Source organism: Phasianus colchicus, chromosome Z (assembly GCF_987193195.1).
Source record: "Phasianus colchicus chromosome Z, bPhaCol1.hap1.1, whole genome shotgun sequence".
Taxonomy (NCBI): Eukaryota; Metazoa; Chordata; class Aves; order Galliformes; family Phasianidae; genus Phasianus; species Phasianus colchicus.
In genome coordinates, this window is record NC_143476.1 from 18,175,861 (window position 1) to 18,195,654 (window position 19,794).

Sequence of the window (19,794 nt, forward strand, 5' to 3'; positions counted from 1 at the left end):
TAACACTTTTCTTCTAAACCATGCAACATCACAAATGATAGGTGACTTTCCTAGCTTTGAAATTTGTGGTATAAATTATATCTTTGGCAGGGTCTGCCAGGTGTCAGGCTCAAAAGTGAAGAGGAGCAAGTACTTTTCCATGTGACAATTAACTCAGTGGCGCAGAATGTTGTGCATCAAATTCCCAGTTTCCAAGGGGTCCAAAAATACTTAGACCAGCTGATGAAGAAAAAATCCATCATTGTTTGTTGAGCATGACGATCCCTAACCTCTAGCTATACAAAGGGTCAGTAGTTGTTGTGACAGTATGCTGGGAGATATGACAATGTCTGAGCATCCTTTGCTTTCCACTATTGGGAGCTGCTAGTTGGCATTGGTGGGGATTTGGTCGCTCCCAGGAGGACTACTGTTACAGCTTCTGCACTGATGCACGTAGCACTGGAGGTCAGCCCACAGAATAGGTCTAGTTTTAATGTGTTATCTCTTTAGATTATATTTCTCTTAGATTGTCTGCTCATGCTCCGTGTTTAAGCTGTGAAAACTTCCTCCCTGAGTTTTAAGATTTGTGGAGGTAATCTGTGCACAGTGCTCTGCCAGACAGCCTGTTCTGCAGGAGGTCTAAGTGGGCAGCAGAGATCAATGGAAGAGTCAGGTGAGATGCACTCGTGAAGGCAGCAGAAAAGATGAGGTGTAGATACTGGATCAGGTACAAGCGGAAGGATGAAATACTGCTGGGTGATGCAGAAGGCACTTGTGGGACAATAATGGAAGAGCTGAGGATTGAATTCATTTGGGAGTGGATACATCTGGTATATTTGGATGTATCAAAAAAATGGAGTAGAAAACAGGCCACCCCTATTCTGTAAATAATTTTGTTTTCTTCCTTCCTTTTTATTTTATGTTCTTTGTTTCTTTGTTGTTAAACTAGTACTTTAGCATAATTATGAAAGGAAGAATTAGTTAATGTGCTCAGTAGCTCATTTTAACACCTTTGAAAATGCAAAAGCTTTCCAATGGACAATAATAGTTACTGCCAGAGCTTTAATGTCCCTTCCTGACAGGTGCTTTGTGGTGTCTGTATAATAAGTTAGAAAAAAAGGAGAGGGAAGGGAAGGAAACCTTTGGCTTAATTTATCTCTGATATACTCTGCTTCTTATCTTAACCTTAGTGTCTGTACTTCTAAAATAGTAACTGTTTTATGCAGACAAGGTCATCATTCAGTTCTGAGTGAAGTGATTTCACTACAGGTTGAAAATTGGAATTCGTTTAAGATTAATTTGGAATCACTTTAAGAAAAATGCAATAGGGAAATTAAGAAAATAGCTCCCGTTTTACCTCTCAGAAATTCTTGATTGATTTGAGAGCGATGCATTTTATTTTCTCCACTTACTTCTTTCTTATATGAATATTTTATACATATGGATAAAAGTAAATGAACAGGTTTTGCACCTTCTATCAAATTGAGCTGTATTTATACATATTAAAAAAACTATCTCCATTACTCTTGAAGAAATAAGAATTTCAAAACCCTGTAATGAGAGCCACATTATGGGAGCTCTGTTTCCTGAAAAAGTGAAAAAAGAATGTTTAGATTGCATTGATTTCTGTATTTATCAACCTCATTCAATTAAAAAATGTAATTGTTGCCCATCAGATTGTAATCTTTGTGATTTCTTATGTTCTTTCTAATTGGCATTTTGTAGTTCAGAGCTTTTTGCATCACGTTTGTAAACCTGAAAACCCATTAGATCAGGATCTGTGTTGTTCATACAAGTTAGAAAGCTTAAGATAAATTTATCCGAGGGTAAAAATATTTTAAGTCTCATTGTTCAGAGACTTCAGCAAGATTAAACTTGATGGAAAAAAATTTATTTGTAGTCTATATGCTATTTGTCTTTAGAGAAAAGTACAGGATTGAAAAGAAAAAAAAAAAATTAACAGTAATAACTGCCTCTTGGTGCTTGTTCAATATGTAATCTAGAAATAAGATTATTTTTCCTCTAAAGTACAGTTTCTCTAGTGAAAGCGAGAGACTAACACAAAAGGGTAATAGGGAGACAGTAAAAATATTAGATTTCCATGTAGAACTTTCTCTAAAATACTGTTTCGAAGTCAATAAAGAAAGTATTTCTTACTTGGTCTCTTAAATAACCACAAGGTAATTGTGTAGCAAGAAATAAATTCATTGACTGGAGCATTTATCTGACAGCAAATACATTTATATACTTGTTAGTCATTCTGATGTGGTTAGGTTGTTTTTTTTGTTTTTACCTGATTAAGTTCAAGTAGCTTTTGATAATGTGTTTGACTATAGAGGTTATTCACAGCAATTTTTGTTTTGATACTGGAATTTCTTGTTCTGTTTCTAGGTCTGTTTGCTCTGTAATTTTTATTTATTTATTTTTTCTCTCCACATTTTGCTATTTTTTATTTTTTCTGTATCCATTTATTTTATCTGGAGGATGCGGAGTTATGACCATAGCTTACTAAAGCACACACAATCTATCAAGTGTATGAATACTGAAAACATCCTAGAGATAAAGTTCATTTCATACACTCATATACAGTGGGATGAAGGTCTAGGTTTTAGCAGTTCTGGCTGATCTCAAAACATTTGAAATAAATTTTCTTGGAAGATTGAGTGATTAATAAAAAATAGTTATATCTTAATGTTAGAGGAAAGCGTTTCTAATAGAAGAGCAATTGTATGCATGTATGCAACAGCTATGCACTTTTATAAAAATATATATTTTGTCTCAAACACCGCCCATGTATTTACTGTTCCAAATTGGTACAGCGTTTTTTCCCTAGGAGTATTGAAGAGGTGGAGATCTCAGTTTGTATGAGTTAACGATCACTCTGCTTTTAGTATATCAGCAGGAAAATAAAATTGTGAAGATGATTTGCATTACGTACACTTCTGCATGGAAGCAGACTGCAGTTACTCTCTATCATTCAGCGTACAGGTCAACGTGCTTGTTGTGCAAGTGTTCTTTTCTTTCATTTTGTGAGTATGAGAAGCAAGACCTTTCTGCAGATAGGGCATTGTTCTCCATATCCATTAATAGATGTCAGTACATGCCTCAGGCAGGGTTAGCAAATACCAGTCACAGAATCACATTCCATCAGAGCTGATAGGCTGTGTCTTCTGGATTAGACACATGGTCAACACATGTTGGAAAACTCCAGTTTGGGCTCTCTAGTAGTACTCATACTTATTGTATTTGTTTTGTTGTTTTTTTCTTTAATTTATTTATTTTGTTTTGTTTTTTAAGAATTTAAACTCTGAGTAGGTTGTTTTCTCCCAAATCTGTCTGCTTGAAAAGTCTGTGTTAATTCAGCAGACATGTATGATTCTCTTGCTTATTTTTAAAAAGATGAATTAGCTAATGAATCTGCAAGCTACAGTATTTCTGGTTATAGGCCAGAGGTAGCTGAGGTAAGTTGTTTATTCTCAAGCATGAGCATGGAAAAAAAGATGAAGCCGATATTCTTGAGTGGTGTTACCGTGTAAAATAGACAAATGGAGAGTCATGTGTGGAAGATATTGATGACCACATTTAGAATTACGTGAGTAGTAATTACCAGATCTCCTCATGCTACTTTTAGATAAAGTGGGATAAATGTTACTGGTGAACTCTAGAATGGTATTACCGGGTAGAACTAATGTGAACACAAGTAATGAGCTTTTGTCCACAAATCAGCTTAACAAAGGGACTAGTGTAGCCCCAGACATTTTGTACTCAGTGTGCACAGAGGCTCCTCATACAAATCTCAGGCTGCCTTTAGTGTCTGCTTGGGTATGGTATCCTTCAGAGTATGTTACTTGGATCTTCAATGCTGAAGTTTATCCTGTAAGCCTAAGTGATGCCTTTGACAGAATAATAACTCTTCCTTTACCCTCCTTTCCTTCCTTCTCTCTTCATGCATCTCAGCAAGTTAAATGCTCTCAGCAATGGAAAATCAATAGCCAGGTACAGTCTGTTGTCTTGCGGATTAAAGCTATCGAAGCTCAGACAGCTGCAAATGAGAGCCTAACCTCCTTGGGATCAATGCTGTGGCACTTTGAACCCCTTGCTACCCTTATCGTCCATGGCATGACTGTGCCACTGAAGCCCGCCACGTGCGATGAGCACTTCGCTTCAGAAGTTGCATCAAACCAGAAACTCAGAAGGATCAGGCAAAAATTGCGTGTGCCAGCTTTGAACCAAAATCTTTTCAAAAATTGAGAGCCGAAGAAACAGTTTTAATAAACAGAATGAAAAAAAATGTCCAGCTCATCGATTAGGAGGTGCAGAATGATGGTAAGTTAAGTGGATGAGGGTGTTGCAGTATTTGAGGATCTCTGGAGTACTCTCAGATTTATAGGTGGGAAATAAATGTTGATTTGTTTATTTCCCCCCTCCCTCATATCTACTCAGGGAAGAGCAATTAGTTTCTATTTTTTAATGTTTGCATTATCACTGAGCATATATCTTTCTGCAGTGCCAGCTATAAAAAGTCAATATATGACCCAGCTGTACAAATAAACACAGTTATGAGTGTAAGGAGGAAATTATTAACAGTAAGTGGGGTAAACACATTTTTGCACAATTTATTCCTTAAAGGGCTTTTAAAGAATAAAAATAAATAAAAGATGAGTCTATACTTTTAAATTTGATGCATTGTTAAATTATGACACAAATAACTTTGGTTCAGCACTAGAATCAGAAAACAAGGTATTTCAGGTCTTTGAGGTCAATGAAATTAACGTCTCCCAGATAAAGACCTTCTTTCTGCTGAGGAATTATTTCAATCAAGGGACATCAGGAAGTTTTTAACCATTGGGTTTTATTAAGGAAAGAAAAAAAAATTATAATTTTATTTATAAAGTTTCTATTTCTATAAAAATAGATTTTATCTAAATTTATACATATATCTATCCATCTAGAGATATTTCTTGATAGATAGATATAGACAGATATTTATTCGTTTTTCCTCCTTCCAGAAAATTGAAGTCTTTTACCATACTGCCTCTGAGGAGGTTTCTTTTTTCTGGAAGTTAGGTGAATCAAAAGGTTGTAAGTGATGGGCTGCTGGATAGCCATTCACTTAGAAAGCATGGAGAGGGAAGTTTCAGAGCAAAGCTTGAATGTCTGCTTTTCCTTACCAGTGTTGTAAACCATTGTCTGTCATATCCAAGGGGATTAATTAAATGGCTATGCAGGAGTTGGGGCTTCTAACATTCCAAAAGATCTAGTTTTTGCATCAGCACAGAACAAAAGTAATGAGCTTGGTGTTCTTTGGTGAGTTTCCTCTGTTAGGGCCAGACATTTTTTTGATTCTTCAAAGCGACCAAGTAGTTAACTAGTTCTTTTCTTTTAAAAACCTGAATGCTAGTTGAAGGTTATTTGTTTCATGTTTCTTCCCATATCTGTTCATTATAGTAGGTCACTTGTCTTGTTTAAATAGGCGGTAGAAGTACCAGATGGGATGACAATGGATCAGAATCCTGTTATTTAGCAAGAAGAAAACTAACACTAAAGCACAGTGTCCCTCTTGAACCATTGTCTGGCTGATAAGGGGGTAAGGGCAGGAGATTTTTCAAGGAGGAAGCAACTTAATAACAATACTCTTCTCACGAAGCCCCGCTTAACACAGTTCTGTTCTAATTTATGTATGTTTGAGGTGGGTTTTTTTTGGATCAATCCAAGCAGTGTGAAAATCTCCCAGACAGAATGGTTACAGAAGGAATAAATGGGAGAGGTAAATCTCTGACAGATATATTTGGAGTTTAACACGGGGAGACCACTTGGCTCTTTCAGGAAATGGGGTAGGCTCTTGCAGCTGGCTGTGAAACAGTAATTGGGAGTGTGATGAAGTCTGTCAAGTACAGGAGCCTGATTCTGCTCAGCTGTGTAATTGTGATGGAAGGGAGCCAGCCAAAGGCGGAGGTCTGGGTGCAACCTTTTGGGAGACTTGTTCCAGGAGAGTGGGTGGGAAAGTAAAACGAAGGCTACAAATAATAAGTTTCTCTGCCTGATTGATAATGAACTAGTAATAAGTGGCCTTATTATAGTAATAAGTTTCCCATGGAAGCCCAATGATTGCAGAGAAGCTTTAGCTGAGTGCATGTGACCACATCTTATTTTGATCAGCTGTAGCACAGCAAAGCTGTGTAATTATCATAATCTAACAATTAGCCTGGCATCCTTTCCCAGTGTTTAATTACTCCAATAAATGGTAATTGAATAGAGGACTTAATGACAAGAGAATAAGTTTCTTTCTGTATTGTGTACTTAACTTCCAATCTTGTCTAGGCATAATTTTTGAATACTGCTTTTTTGAATAATAGCCTTGATTAGTTGTTTCTCTTCTGTTTTGTCAGTGTTTCACTTTCCTGCAGTCTTTTCTAAGGGTATTTTGGGTTTTTCTTAACTTGAGAAAATATAACCTAAGGATCGAGAGTCATAGACAACTCTTTCATAATGTTTTTTTTCTTTTCTTTCTTTTTTTTCTGGTTGTTTTTTTTTTTTTTTTTTTTTTTTTGTTTGCTTTTTTTTTCTCCCCTCTATTTGCTTGCTCATGATAGTAATTTACTGCTAGAGATCTAAAACGTCACAGTCTTGCTACTGTTAGCAACTCCACTTCTCGTAGCATCTGGAAAACGTTGAATTTTCTTTTGGTTTGAATAGAACTAAAATTAAAATAGCTCTTTGATTACTTCATTGTTTGTGCATCAGAATCATTGTTGGTGTCAGCACAGCTATGGGAACAGGGTTTATTAAATGTTGTGACAAAGCCAGTAAAAGAGCAGAAAAGCATTAAAGAGGTTATTTTTGCATACCACAGAAATAGCATCTTTAAAATTATCTGCAGTAAAATGGTGCACTTAATCCCACAACCCCTCAGATAATTAACAGCCAGAAGATTTGCCCCCCATCACACAGCAGCAGCTTTAAGTTAGTTGAAATCAGAAGGCTTGGGCTGTCTAAGAGAACAAAGAATAAGGAGGTACGAGTTACTCAGCTGCAAGCATAGAGTTCAGGATGGTGTAACGTGCTGCTGTGCTTGCAGCCTGAGCAGAAGCGAAAAATGTGAGTGAATTCAATAGTGTGGAATGGTAAATAAGTGACATAATCACATTCCAAGAGCAGTTAAAATGTTGTTCTTTCTAAGGACATTTATGTTTTGTGGAAAGTGTTCATATTTGACGTTTTATTGCATATACAAATACTTATATGTGTGTTGTATATGCAAATACTTGGTTTATACTCATCCCTCCATTATTAATAAATTAACCAAACAGTTTCATAACTAGCTGACAGAAATAAACTTAATTTTCAACCTGTTTAAATATTTTTCCAGTTGAAGCTTTTTCTGTGGCTGGAGCATTTGTGAGAAATGTTGCTGTTCTATAATAACATGTAATGATGGTTTAGTCTTTTCGGGAATACTTACAGGATCTTTTTAACCTGTCTGTTTTTTACATGATGCTTATAGAAATGCAGTATTCTCTGAGACCTCTGTCTCCATTAAATTTAGTTGGAATTGCCTTAGCAGACATTAAAGTAAAAAGCAGGAGGTATGTGAACAGCAGTTGCAGGGGGCACATATGTGCTACTCACAGAAACCTTCTTTCCTTTGGTAGCAGAACAAGCATCTTTTTTGCTGTACTCGTGAACACTGTGGATAATTATGGTTTGTAAAGAATAAATAAATTTGCTGAATTTTGTTATGTGGCTTTGCATTTTAGATGATCTTTTGAGAGCAAGGCTGTTGGTAGAAAGCATTCAGCTGTGGCAGTGTCCTTTATGTTTTTGTGTTCCTGGCTGTGCAGGCTCCAGGCAGCAGAATCAGGGCCATTTGCATTTGATCATTTCTGGTGCCAGACTTGAAGACCGGAATTTCATAATTCATAGTTAAAGTAGCTATTTGAAGTCTTTTCTGGTTCCTGGTGAAGCCTTGCTGCATGCATTTAACAGAACAGGCTCAAAATAAAGGAAGGTTGACAAAGTAAAAGGAGAATTTTCCAGTACACTTATCTTGAAGTAGAGCATCTGTCATGTTGATTTTGCAGGAAGGCTGATAGAATATAACTAATAAGATTTGTATGGGAAGCAAAAAGCAGAAGCTGTTGCAATTTTTTATCTTTCTAAAAGATAATGGGCAATTAGTCTTATTTGTGCTGTTTTTAAACTGGGTTTTTGTAGTGTTTAGTCTAAGAAAGAAAGGAATGGAGAAACAAAACCCAACAAACAAAACTGTTGTTGCATCTTAAGTATCTATTTTAAATAAGTTGTCACTTGTTTCAGTGACCAGCAAAGCTACTGAATTCAAAGTAAGCTACGTATGCTTCAGAACTTAAAATTATGAAGAAAACTGTGAATAGAGACTGTGTGCTTTCTTTTCCATTAGCAGGTAAACAAAACATAGGAGATAAAATTACACAGAAAATATTTTGCTAGTCTCACAGTTCCCCACTTAAAGTTACCATGAATTTCTTCCTTCCCATTCTGTGTACCTTGAACTCAAGCAGTAGCATTTGAGCTGAGGAATATTGGTATGACTGCCTTCTGCTAGAAGCAGAATGCAAGTTTTGAGTAGCAAGCTGATGTTAATTGGTTATGTTAATGTTCAGGTTTAGAAGCTACTTAACTCTATGCCTTCAAAATTGCTTTTCTAGACCTACTGCTTAATAGCTAGCCTTCTACTGAGCATGTTTCTGAGACGCTGTTTGAATGCCAGCTGACACAAAACGAAGGTTAATTGTGTTTGAGGAATAGCTGTGTTTTACTGTTCCTGCAGGGAGACAAATGACAATATTTGCAAGTTTTGAAGACCCTATCTGAGTCTTCAAAGGGGAAGCCTTTTCAGTTGATTTCTACCACACCACTGTATTCTGTCGTGCAAATTTATAGAGTACTGTTTTTTTCTTCATGGTGGGATATAAAGATTCTAATTACCATCTGATTATAGGAGCTTGCAGGGGCCCACATGAGGATCTCCTAGGACAGAATAAGCAAAGAATGTCAGTAGCATTGCTAGAGAAATGTTGAAAAGTGGGCTTTCCATTCTGTGTTGAAAGGAGTCTCATGAAAGGGAGAAATTTATGATGCCTTAAATACAATCCATAGGAAATTCTGTTCCTGTCATCTTTAAAAATGTATTTGTGAACAGATTACACTGTGCCTTTATGTGTTGTGTTCTTCAACGTATGTATGTGGCTAAACACTGTTAAATGCTTTCGCTTGAAGTGGAACTTGTGTTTCATGTTAATACCTGACTTCGCACTACTAAGAGGCTTTCAGCTGTAAATGTTAAGTGTTCTCCTCCTGGATGTGGTTTAAAATTACTGGGAATGTGTTTCTGGAGTGTTTTCCTTTTAATAACTCAGAGGAGTCTGAGATAATGAATTTTGCTGTGAGGTACAAATGGCCACCCCTTGCCGTCCTGTACAAGTAATGGGCCATTGTGATTCCTCTTCAGGAAGAAACCATCCTGTGATGAGGGAAGTGGGAGCATTTTCACCACTCACTTCATCTTAAGCAAGGCACATTTTTTAGCCTTGTTTGGAAAAACAAAATTTCTTCTGCATCTTCTGAGTCCGTGAAGAATTCTTTAAGACATTATGAGAAGAAGAATAAATATTTACCTGCCCTCTGCTTCTTAGCTTAGTAATAACCTCCTTTCAGCACTGCTGTTGTTATGTGGGGTGAAGAGACCTTGCTCAGAGCTGCTTAATAGAACACCTTTGTACATGGTTTCCCTCGAGCAGGTTCACTCCTGTGCCAGCATTACCAACTAAGATCATGCAGTTCACATCACTTAAAATGCACAACATCCTCCCTCCTCCTTTTTATAGAGGTGTAAATGTAAACGATTCCTGGCTACTGCAAATGACCCTGGGCTGAAAGTAGTGCTAGAGATGGGGAGGATAGAAGAGGAGGGAAGGATAGTGGGTTATAGTGGATTGAAGGGGATGTAGTGGTCCTTCACCCTCAGGTCAGCTCTGCAGCTAGTGCTTGCTTCTTGCCCTTGTGTGCTGCTTGGCTTGACCACGACACTCAGCTGGTTCAGCGCTGGCAGAAGCAGAAACAAGAGTGAAGCTGCTGAAACATCAGTGACCAGAGGGGGAGGTTGTATTGCAATTTTGTTTGCTTATTAAAGGCCCTTTACAAAAAGGGCATCGGATGAGCTCTTTGTTTGCAGTGCTGTGTAGAATGGCTCACTGGTCAAGATTACGAGTTTTATTTCCTTGATAACATGAATTTAAGACGTGATCACAAATTCAGTTGCCTTTCTGTGCTCAAAATCCCCATAATCATGAGCTGTGTGGTCAGATTTACCCCTTCAAATTCAGCTATTCACAGTATAGAGTCTATCTGTGAAATATCTGTCTAGACTTTGCTTTTAGTTAAAGGAGAGAAATAGCTGCTCCTGGAGCGTGATCCATCTCACCACAGTGTACTGTGGCCCTAATGTCAGATGAATTGGACTCAAAGTCTGTATTTCTCTCCATTGACTTAAAGGCAGTCTAGAGAAGCAGCTCGTGTAAGGTTATTTGTTTTGTAAAAGATCCGGTATTAAGGATTGTCAGTCTGATCCTGAATGTCTGCAGTTAGTTACTGCTTGTAGTTCTGACCAGTTTCTCTCACAAAACTATGTTTGGGTGTTACTGTGAAGGCACAGGCTGGTATGAGAGGCAGTCTCGAGGGTGAGGAACCTGTGTGTTTAAAATAAATGCATTCGTGTAGATGCATACGTTATTTATTTAATTATTTTGAAAACTGACATTTCAGTTACTAATTAAAAATTAAATGAATTTTTAAATAAAAAATGCAACTGAAATAAGGCTTTTCTGTTTAGAACTAACATGATATTCCTTTTCATTACATGTAAGAAGTGGTGTACCATTAACTGGTATAGAGAATGGGCACCAATTTCAAAGCAGTACGTTCTTTCAAGTGTGTTAAGACCGTACCTGTTTGTGTGACAGGTTTTGGAAGCACGGAAGTACAAAAATATATTTTTTTAACTAGTGATTTGGATAAATGTGAACTTTCCTGAAAGCACTGTAGTTAAAAAAGACTTTTCCGTGTTTCAGAATGGAACTCTGAGTCTGTGCACTGGCTGAAATTACACAGATATATCATGCTTTGATGCGTGTTCGTTTTTTTTTTTCCCTTTAAAAAGCTATTTTATTGAGGCTAAATTATTGTAGGGATATGAAAAGGTATAGTTTGCTCTGAATTTATCCTTGGAGGGCCAGCAGATCATTGCTTTTTCTCTGAAATTAGATAGAAGGCTCCAGATGGCAGATTTCAGGCCCATCAGGTGTTTAAAATATGCCCCTCAGCTAAAAAGAAGTATTATAGTTAAATCTGTCATGGTCTTTTTATTGCTCTGTGGTACACTTGACAACTGCAGCCGCGGAAGAGGGAAGCTACAAGTAGCCCAGTCGGCCTGAGGTGGAGCAGGTCAGTGCTTGGTTTCCTTGGCAGCCTTGCAGGGTTTGATAGATGTACAGACCTGCTTTATGGAGGCATTAAGTCCATCACGGCCTGAGCTCCCATGGAGGCAGTGAATTTGTTCCCATACCTTCTTCCAGACACTGTGGCAGGCATTAGTGAAGTAATGTAAGTGAAACAGAGGGGAGAAAAAGGACACCTTCCCTCCCAACTAAACAAAAATCCCATGCCTATAAGGACTCCTCAGTAATAGTAATAATAATGAAGTGCATCTGGGCTGGTGTCTTGGGCTGCATTTCTCAGCTGGCACTTGTTCAGACCTGTCATGTAAGGCTGAGAGCTGATAATTCATATCCCAGAATCCTTTTATCTGAGTGGAGTGATGTCTCCAGTACGTGTACTTCTGCCAAAGGAGTTGCAGTGCTTTTCAGAAATTGTGAAAAAGCAATGCAGGCTTTCCTTTGCATCTTGACAAACTGCTGGTAATCATGAAGAATGTAAACCTGTTTTTGCACTTGCAGTGACTAAAAGTTCTCAGTCAAGTCAGCTTTCAACACAGAGAAGACTGCTGCCTGATTCAGAAGAGGATAAACCTGGGTTGCTTATTTTTCTGTATAAGTAGATGTTTGTATAGGCACTGAGGCTGATATAGTTCTGGCATCTTTGTTTCTTCTTGCATTTTTCTCCATTATTTTTTTTTAATGAATAATCGGAGGGCAGATACTTCGTTTAATCAATAAACCATAGAGAAAGATAGTATATAACTTGATGTGCCTTAGCAAAAGACCTATCACTTAATCATAGGAAAGACCAAAACCTTTATCCAGAATGTCATAGATCTGTAGTCCTGCATTAGCGGTCTCTGATAGCTCTGGTGAATTTTTAAGAGTTAGGTTTAAAAGTGAATGCGTACGACTGGTGTGAAATGAAGTGTCATCAGTGATGCCTCTTTCACGAGAACATTATCCTGCAACAAGATCATTGTGCATTGATTGTGCTAATGTCTTAACTTTGTTTGGTTTCAGATTCCAGCAGGGTGACTACCACATTGATGTGTGCATCAACGACTACCTGGATGTATTCTGCCCTCACTATGAAGATTCGGTGCCAGAAGATAAGACCGAACGCTATGTTCTGTACATGGTGAACTTTGATGGCTACAGCTCCTGCGATCACATTTCCAAAGGGTTCAAGAGGTGGGAGTGCAATCGGCCACACTCTCCGAATGGACCGCTGAAGTTCTCAGAAAAATTCCAACTCTTCACACCCTTCTCACTAGGATTTGAGTTCAGGCCAGGCCGGGAGTATTTCTACATCTGTGAGTATAGGAGATTTACCATTGTTGCTTAGCAGGTGCAAGAAACGCAGCTAGTTTTTCACCTACACTCTGTGGAAATGCAGAGGGCCAAACTGTGTATAATGCAGATGTTTTGCAGTGAATGCGAGCTCAAGTATCCCCAGATATATTAGCTAGGAATCTAGCTTGTGGAAATGAGATTAAATCACAGCTTCTTTTCTCACATGAAATAGCATGTCAGCTTGTTCGCTGAACTGTGGCTAACTTCTAAAGCACAATGTGCTGCTACGTTTAGTGCAATATGCTGAAGTGGAGGAGGAGGCAAGAAAGGAAGGGTGAAAGCTTTCCCCATGTGTGAGTAAAAATAATTAATTCTTTACACGTGTAATTCCTGGATTACTGCTTAGATTAAGTATTCTTTTCTTTGTAATGTTTATCATCCACGAGAAGTGAGGTCTGTGTTCCTTGTGAGCAGCCTAGCTGCTGATGTTCGTAGCCCAGCAGTATTTGAAGTGGTGACTTCCGAAGGCAAGCCACTCTAGCACCAAACCTCACCTGTAGCTTCACTCAACTCCCAGCCCATGCAAGGCACTGGGAACCCACCTGGCATGGGAGAGCAGCTGGGGACCTTCAAGCCCCAGGGGTGAGATGAGTGGTGCCCTGGCCCCTCCCTGCAGTTACCACTGCTGCAGCTATCATATTTGATTGATCCCCCAACTAACATCTTGTTTCAACAGTTTGTTTCATACCTAAATCTTCCACTTGTGAATAAGCTTTGACTGTTCCAGCAACATTTTTTGTAGGTTTTAGTGTTTTCAGCTAGAGGTTTGAAAGCTGTAGATCATAGTAGGGACCAATAAATACTGCCCTCATATGTGGTGCTGGCCTTTCTACAGTGGATAGAACTTCTGTCTCATTTCACCAGGGAAACTGAGTATGTATGATGCCTGTTTTTCAGCCTCATTTGTTCAGCACTGAGATTTTTCTTTTGCCTTTCTAAACCTACAGAGAAATGTATTCCTGGTGGAATTCACTCCCTTTTCTCTCAGCAAATAAAATCCTCTAATCAGTAGCAGTTCAGCATCAGAAGAACAGTGCGTTATTCTTGTTCTGAAGCACAGTAGTAATAATAATAATAACAGCAAACAGTTATATTGCTTAAATATAACTGTTTATATTTGTTTAAAATATTTACATATTTTTAAAAATTAAAATTTTAATTTTAAAATTATTATTATTTTTTTAATAAGGGTTAATATCAGGGTTATGAGGATAGGGTTTTAGGATAAATAAATCCGTATTGTTTGTGCCTGGTATTACTCATGTCGCTCACAAAAAACATTCCCATTAACTTAAGCAGGAGTTTCAGGTTACTCAAAACCCTGATACAAGACTCCCTGTGATACTGTATTTTTGTATATTTATTTGTTTGTTTTTAATTCAGTTCCTGATTATCATCATTAAAACAGGCATATTTAATCTAAGGAATGAAATGTCTTTACCGTGGTGTAACAGAAGGATGACACCAGTATCTACTAACATAAGAGAAGTAATAATAAATACAGAAATATTTATAGAAATAGAAATATGGGGGGGGGGGGAAATGGGAAATCTCAACTTGGTCTGTCTAGCTAATAGATTCATTGTTAAGATAGACAAAACCCATTGAATTCTCAAGCAAGATATTATAATTCAAATACACCCAGGGCACTTATGCCTAGTTTTCCTCATTTCTGGTTAAATTCAATATTTCCCTAAAAATCATTATGCATATTCTCTAATGTTCGTTTAACTGACTCATTTAACTGTCAAGTGTTCCCTTCAAAATAATTTTCCAAAATGGTTTAAAATATGAAGAGCTTTATCATATTCAACTGAGTTTAGATTGAGTTATTTTTTAATGAAGGGTAAAACCGCAAAAAAAATTAGCAGCAAAGAAATATTTGTTTACTAGTATTTTATTGTCCTGGTAGTCACTGAAACTAATTAGTAGCCACGTTTCCGAAGTTAAGTTGTAAGTATTTCTCCCCCCAGCCTTTGGACTGCTGAGGACAACATTGATGATGCAGCAGTTACAGGGAACAGAAAAGCATTGGAAGCAAAGTTTTTCTAGGGAGAGTTGTCATGCTGGTATGGTGAAACATTGTCCCTTATTTCTTCATCAGAATTGTCAGCAGGCTGTAGTGCAGGCTACAGAGACTGCCTTTACTATCTCCCTGTATTTGCATGGCAAGGAAATTGCTTCTCAGCCAGTGAAGTTTCTTTCCTCAGCGTATCTTAAACCTTCACCCTCTCTGCTGGAGGAAGGAAGGCTCACCATATAACCTGCTGTGTTCTGTTACAGGATACAAAAAAGTCATGTAGTCTAGACCTGTGGGAAGACAAAGCATTAAGTGGTTGGTTAGGTTTTTTACTTAATTGATGTCTGTTTGGTGTTTTCTAAGTCATAGAGCTTTACCTTTTAAGGTAGCATGTCTCTATTTTCCATTCCTTCCAGGAAATGCAATAATTCAAGAACAATGACAGACTCGTTTCTGAACTGCTGGTTTCTGAAAATAGCCATACTTTGATGTCTTGCATTAAACTTGAATCTCACTTCTTTGCATGGTTATTCCAGGAAAATACAGTGCCAGAAAAATCTAGCTTTCTGATTTCAAATTCCTATTGAAGAAGTGAATCCTGCATTGCAGACATGCGATCAACAAGTATTGATCAAGTTTATTTTTGATAGAAGAAGAAAAGATCACTAAATGTTCAGAGCGAAAATAATTTTTATTTAATTAGGTGGTGTGTGTGTGGGGGGGGGGAAAATAAATAATAAATTGTGACCAGAAGTCTCAGATTTTTCATAGTTCTTAGCATGCAGTCACCCAAGGTTATTGTATGTTGGCCTGAGAACAGACAAAAAAGTATTACTGTAGCAGATGTCACTAAAATATAGGAAAAGCAGAAACTAAACAGTTAGTGATGTAAATGTGATTTTTGTGCCCACTGGAATGGAAAGAAGTTTGAGTTTGAAAGATATGTTAAGAGGTGCAAGGGAAGATGAACACAAAAGGAAACAAGGGTAAAAAAGATAATGAAATATATGATATTATATAATTAAAAGTGAGGCTATTGTTTTCATTTTCATTACTTAATTATAGGTATTTTATTTTTTTTAATGTAGTATGTATGGAATTAAATATCAGTAGTAGCTTGGCAATTACACAATCAGAGCTAATAAAATGAAAAGATGAAGACACATATATAAGCAGACTAGTACTGATTAATACAGAATCTTGACAGCAGTTTCCAAACCAAGCTCCTCTCCTGATTTAAGTTAGTTCTCATTGCTCTGTCTTTGAGAGTAACGTATCTCAGAGTGTCAGAAGCTGTACTAATATTAAGCTGTAGCGTTTGATTCCTTTTTGACACCAGCCCAGTTATTCCATCACAGAATCCAGTCTTTGACACGTTTTCTTTCTTCACAAATCTGTGCTGTTCTTATTATCTGATGCTCCAAGTTTTTACATGTATTGTTTACTTAGTAATTTGATCATTGTGACTACTGTCAGTTGTATATACTTACACACTTTTCTTAGAGAGACCGGATGTCTTTGTTGGGCTTCAGTCCTGCTGCCATAAGATTTTGCTAGCTGTTAGCACGCTTTACATGCAACTTAGCCAAATGCACCTTTTGTGGTTGTTTCTCCATACTTTCTGAGGAATACAGCTCCTTTCATCTTTTAAAAACCTTCTTGTCTTATCTGTTGTTTTTATTGTTGTTGCTGTTGTTTCTATAATCTTTTTAGGTAGCGTTTCTTTTTATTTTTATGCCATTTATTTTTATGAAGCTTTTGATTGCTGGTTCAGGAAGCATTTGTTGTAATGATGTGTTCCTGATCACAACATGATAGCGTGCTCATATGATTTGAATTTAATTATGGACATAAACCTATTTTTAACAGATCTTAAACTTGTGATTAAATCAAGAAATTGAATTTGCGAGGTTTTAGTTAGAGTTTTAAGTACAGCTGATTTTTGTTGTTGTTGTTGTTGTTTAAATCCAGCTCTCCTGTATTCCTTTTCCCCAGAGATACATTTCTGGGAAAACTGTTTTTAATTTGATCCTTGATTTTCTTAAAATTTGCCTTTGTTCACCATTGTCTTTGTTCCTCTGCATTAGTTCCTTATTATCTTGAAATTTCTGACTCATCTCCCCTGAGGGCTTTTATTCAAATGACATTCTATATTGATGGTCTCTGCTTCTTCTTGGGAAGAAAATTCTCAGAATTTCAAATATAAATCTGTGCATCTTCAGTTCCATCTCTGTGACTGGAAGGTGTCCCCAGCACATTACAAAAACAGTGGGACTGTTTGAATCCTCATTTTTCACCAATGGCTGCTTGGTAGCTGGACCATCTCACTACAACCACCTGCATATGTCTGGTGGCTTCTGTGACTCAGAAGATATGAAAGATGAAGGTGTAGCAGATAAGAGTGTTTATTATACCTCCAGTTCTCTCTATCTTATTTCTGCCTGTTAGCTGAGTAGTTGTTTAATGGTAATAAAGTCTGTGGTTGAGCTTTTGTTGAGGCAATAGCAGTGTCTTACATTCAGCTTTCTCTCTTCTATTTTCTGTCATGTTTGGAGGGTATGTTTAGTGTTTATTTGCCTTTTGTTTCAAAGCTTATTATTTCAGAGCTTATTTTAAAGTTCCTACCATTACGTTGCATAACTTCTATTCTCTGCACCTGAGATGTTTTTGGTAGGATCTGTACTGACCTATTTTCTCTAGGTGGCACCAACTGAATTCCTGGAGAGGGAAAAGAGCATGAAACTGTCACTGCTTGGTGGTGGTGGTGGTGGTTGTGGTAGGGATTTTTGGTTATTAAAGAATAATTATGTACCAAGTTTAGAAGTCTACTTCAAAGCGAGGAATTTTATGTATGCCTAATGCATACCAGGAGTTAGCAAAGGAAAGGCACTGACCACTTTTAATAGAAATTAACACATTTCTTAAAACTTTCTGTGACCAGGAACCTGGAATAGCTTCCAATTGCCATCTTAGCAAACTCTACACTACAAAATGCTATTTTTCAACACAGTCACCACCATTAGCTATGCCTTTTCACCAGCGATGAACGAGAGCCTGCATGTTACACTCAAAAATCAGCAGCACCGGAGGTGACCCAGTGTCACCACTGCTGAAATGCACCACCCACCACCTCACTCTGTGCACATCCACTCTCCATAGACACTCAGCAATTGATGAACATCAGTGGAAATTTTTTCTGCAGGGAAGAATTCATTCCACTCCCTTGTTTCATGAATACTTCCATATCAGACACGATCTTGTCAGACTGCCTCTCTGCTGCCATCTGTCACACAGCAACAAAACGTCATGGAATATTGGTGGGAAGGTTTTACCTCTAGTGCCATACCGCCAACATCTGCCACTGATGTCATAAGCCAGCAGAATAAAAGAGGAGGCATTACTTTCTGAGCAGCCCTTGTAATTGTTAGATTATGGATTTCCAGTGCAAGTTATATTTACACAGTCTTTGGCTAAATCTCTTTTTGAGTTCTTGAGCAATATCCATAGACAAAACTTGTCTATCTATACTTAAAAACAGGTTATTTTGCTTTTCAGTTGAGTACAGTCTGGAAAGGTAGCTGTTAATTGTAAGAAAATGCACCAAATTGTTAAGGATGGTGTGGGCTTGGGACATTATTGTGTGGGTTTTTTGTTTGGTTGGGCTTTTTTATTGGTAGGGATGTTTTCTGTTTGTTGTATTTCTTGGTGATGTTTTTTATTTTTGTTTGTTATTGCTGTCTTCCCTCATGCTGATAATATATAGACTATTAGAAGCTTGGTTTGGGATATTCATTTTCTCTTTGAGTCTGTAATCCCTAGCACTCAGAGTCTAAAATTTGGCTTTGGGCAAAGTATGGACTTCAGCATTAGAAAGTACTGATTTGTGTCAGCTCTAGTGAAATGACTAGAGCAGATTTATGGTGGATCTTGGCATGCTGTACTCAGCTTATATTGGAGGCAGCAGAGTCACTGTAGTTACTCCCTAGGCTAAACTTTTATTAAAAATTGTTTCTACCAATGGCAGAGGTTGGCTTAAGTAGCAGGTATTTTGCTTTCAGTGCGAAAACTGGATTTGCCTTTCAGTGAGCGTCTTCAGTTCCACAGGTATTAGTTAATGTGGGTACTGCTGGTCTTTGCATTTTTCATTTCTTTTTGAACACTCAAGGTCTGAAGATCCCTTCTGGAACTCTCTCTCCAAACATCCAATTTTGCACCAAAAGCTAATAAATGAAGGTTAACTAAAGAATGTTGTTCAGGGATGCTGAAGGATTTACAAACATTTTTAATGTGTTAATTGCACTTTTCTTTTGGGGGAAACGTTGTTTATTGTGAGGCCTCTCATTAACCTTTCAATCAAGATCTGATCAGTGTAAACACTGATTCTATTTTGACAGCAGTGGGCTCAGATATGCCATTCTACTATGAATCCTGCTTTGATAGTTGCTTTACCAGAATCACTCAAGATGTTCTGAATGAAATCAAAGCAATTGAAAGGGTTTGATAAATGTGTACTTTAAAAAATATTTTTGTGTGATAACATTAGACAGACGAGGAAGGTGACCTTAAAGGGGGAATTCATGCTTAGCCTAGTGTGTAGATTAAAGGACTGGCTTCTTTTAGAAAGCATCAGAAGAATTAAGTGCTGGTCCTGTTAAAAAGAAAGCAGAAACAATCGCTAGAGTCTAATAGATTTTGACGTTGGTAGTGTTGTTAAAATCCTCAAAGGGAGCGTTAAAAGCTGTTGAATAATTTGAGACTCGGGAGAAATCCATATAGGAAAATGAATAGAGAACTGGTGGAGGTGCTGGTCTCTATTGTTTGAATTTTTCAAAGGCAATAAATGTCTTTCAGATAAGAAGTTGAAAGAAGATTATTTGGATTCATGTTCTTCAAAAATTCAAGTGCCATTAAGAATGTGATAGCAGCATAAATATAATAGGAGGGGAGGATACATATGTATCCTCC

At 37.5% G+C, this 19,794-nt stretch overlaps 1 protein-coding gene across 2 annotated transcripts in view; it reads left to right on the plus strand.

The window, feature by feature from the left end:
- Positions 1-19,794, plus strand: part of EFNA5 (ephrin A5) — a 203,676-nt gene that overhangs the window by 152,343 nt on the left and 31,539 nt on the right. For both annotated transcript variants that reach the window (XM_031605036.2, XM_090132137.1), the window contains exon 2: positions 12,477-12,769. In XM_031605036.2, coding sequence (XP_031460896.1) covers positions 12,477-12,769 — 293 coding nt within the window. The remainder of the gene's footprint in view (positions 1-12,476; positions 12,770-19,794) is intronic.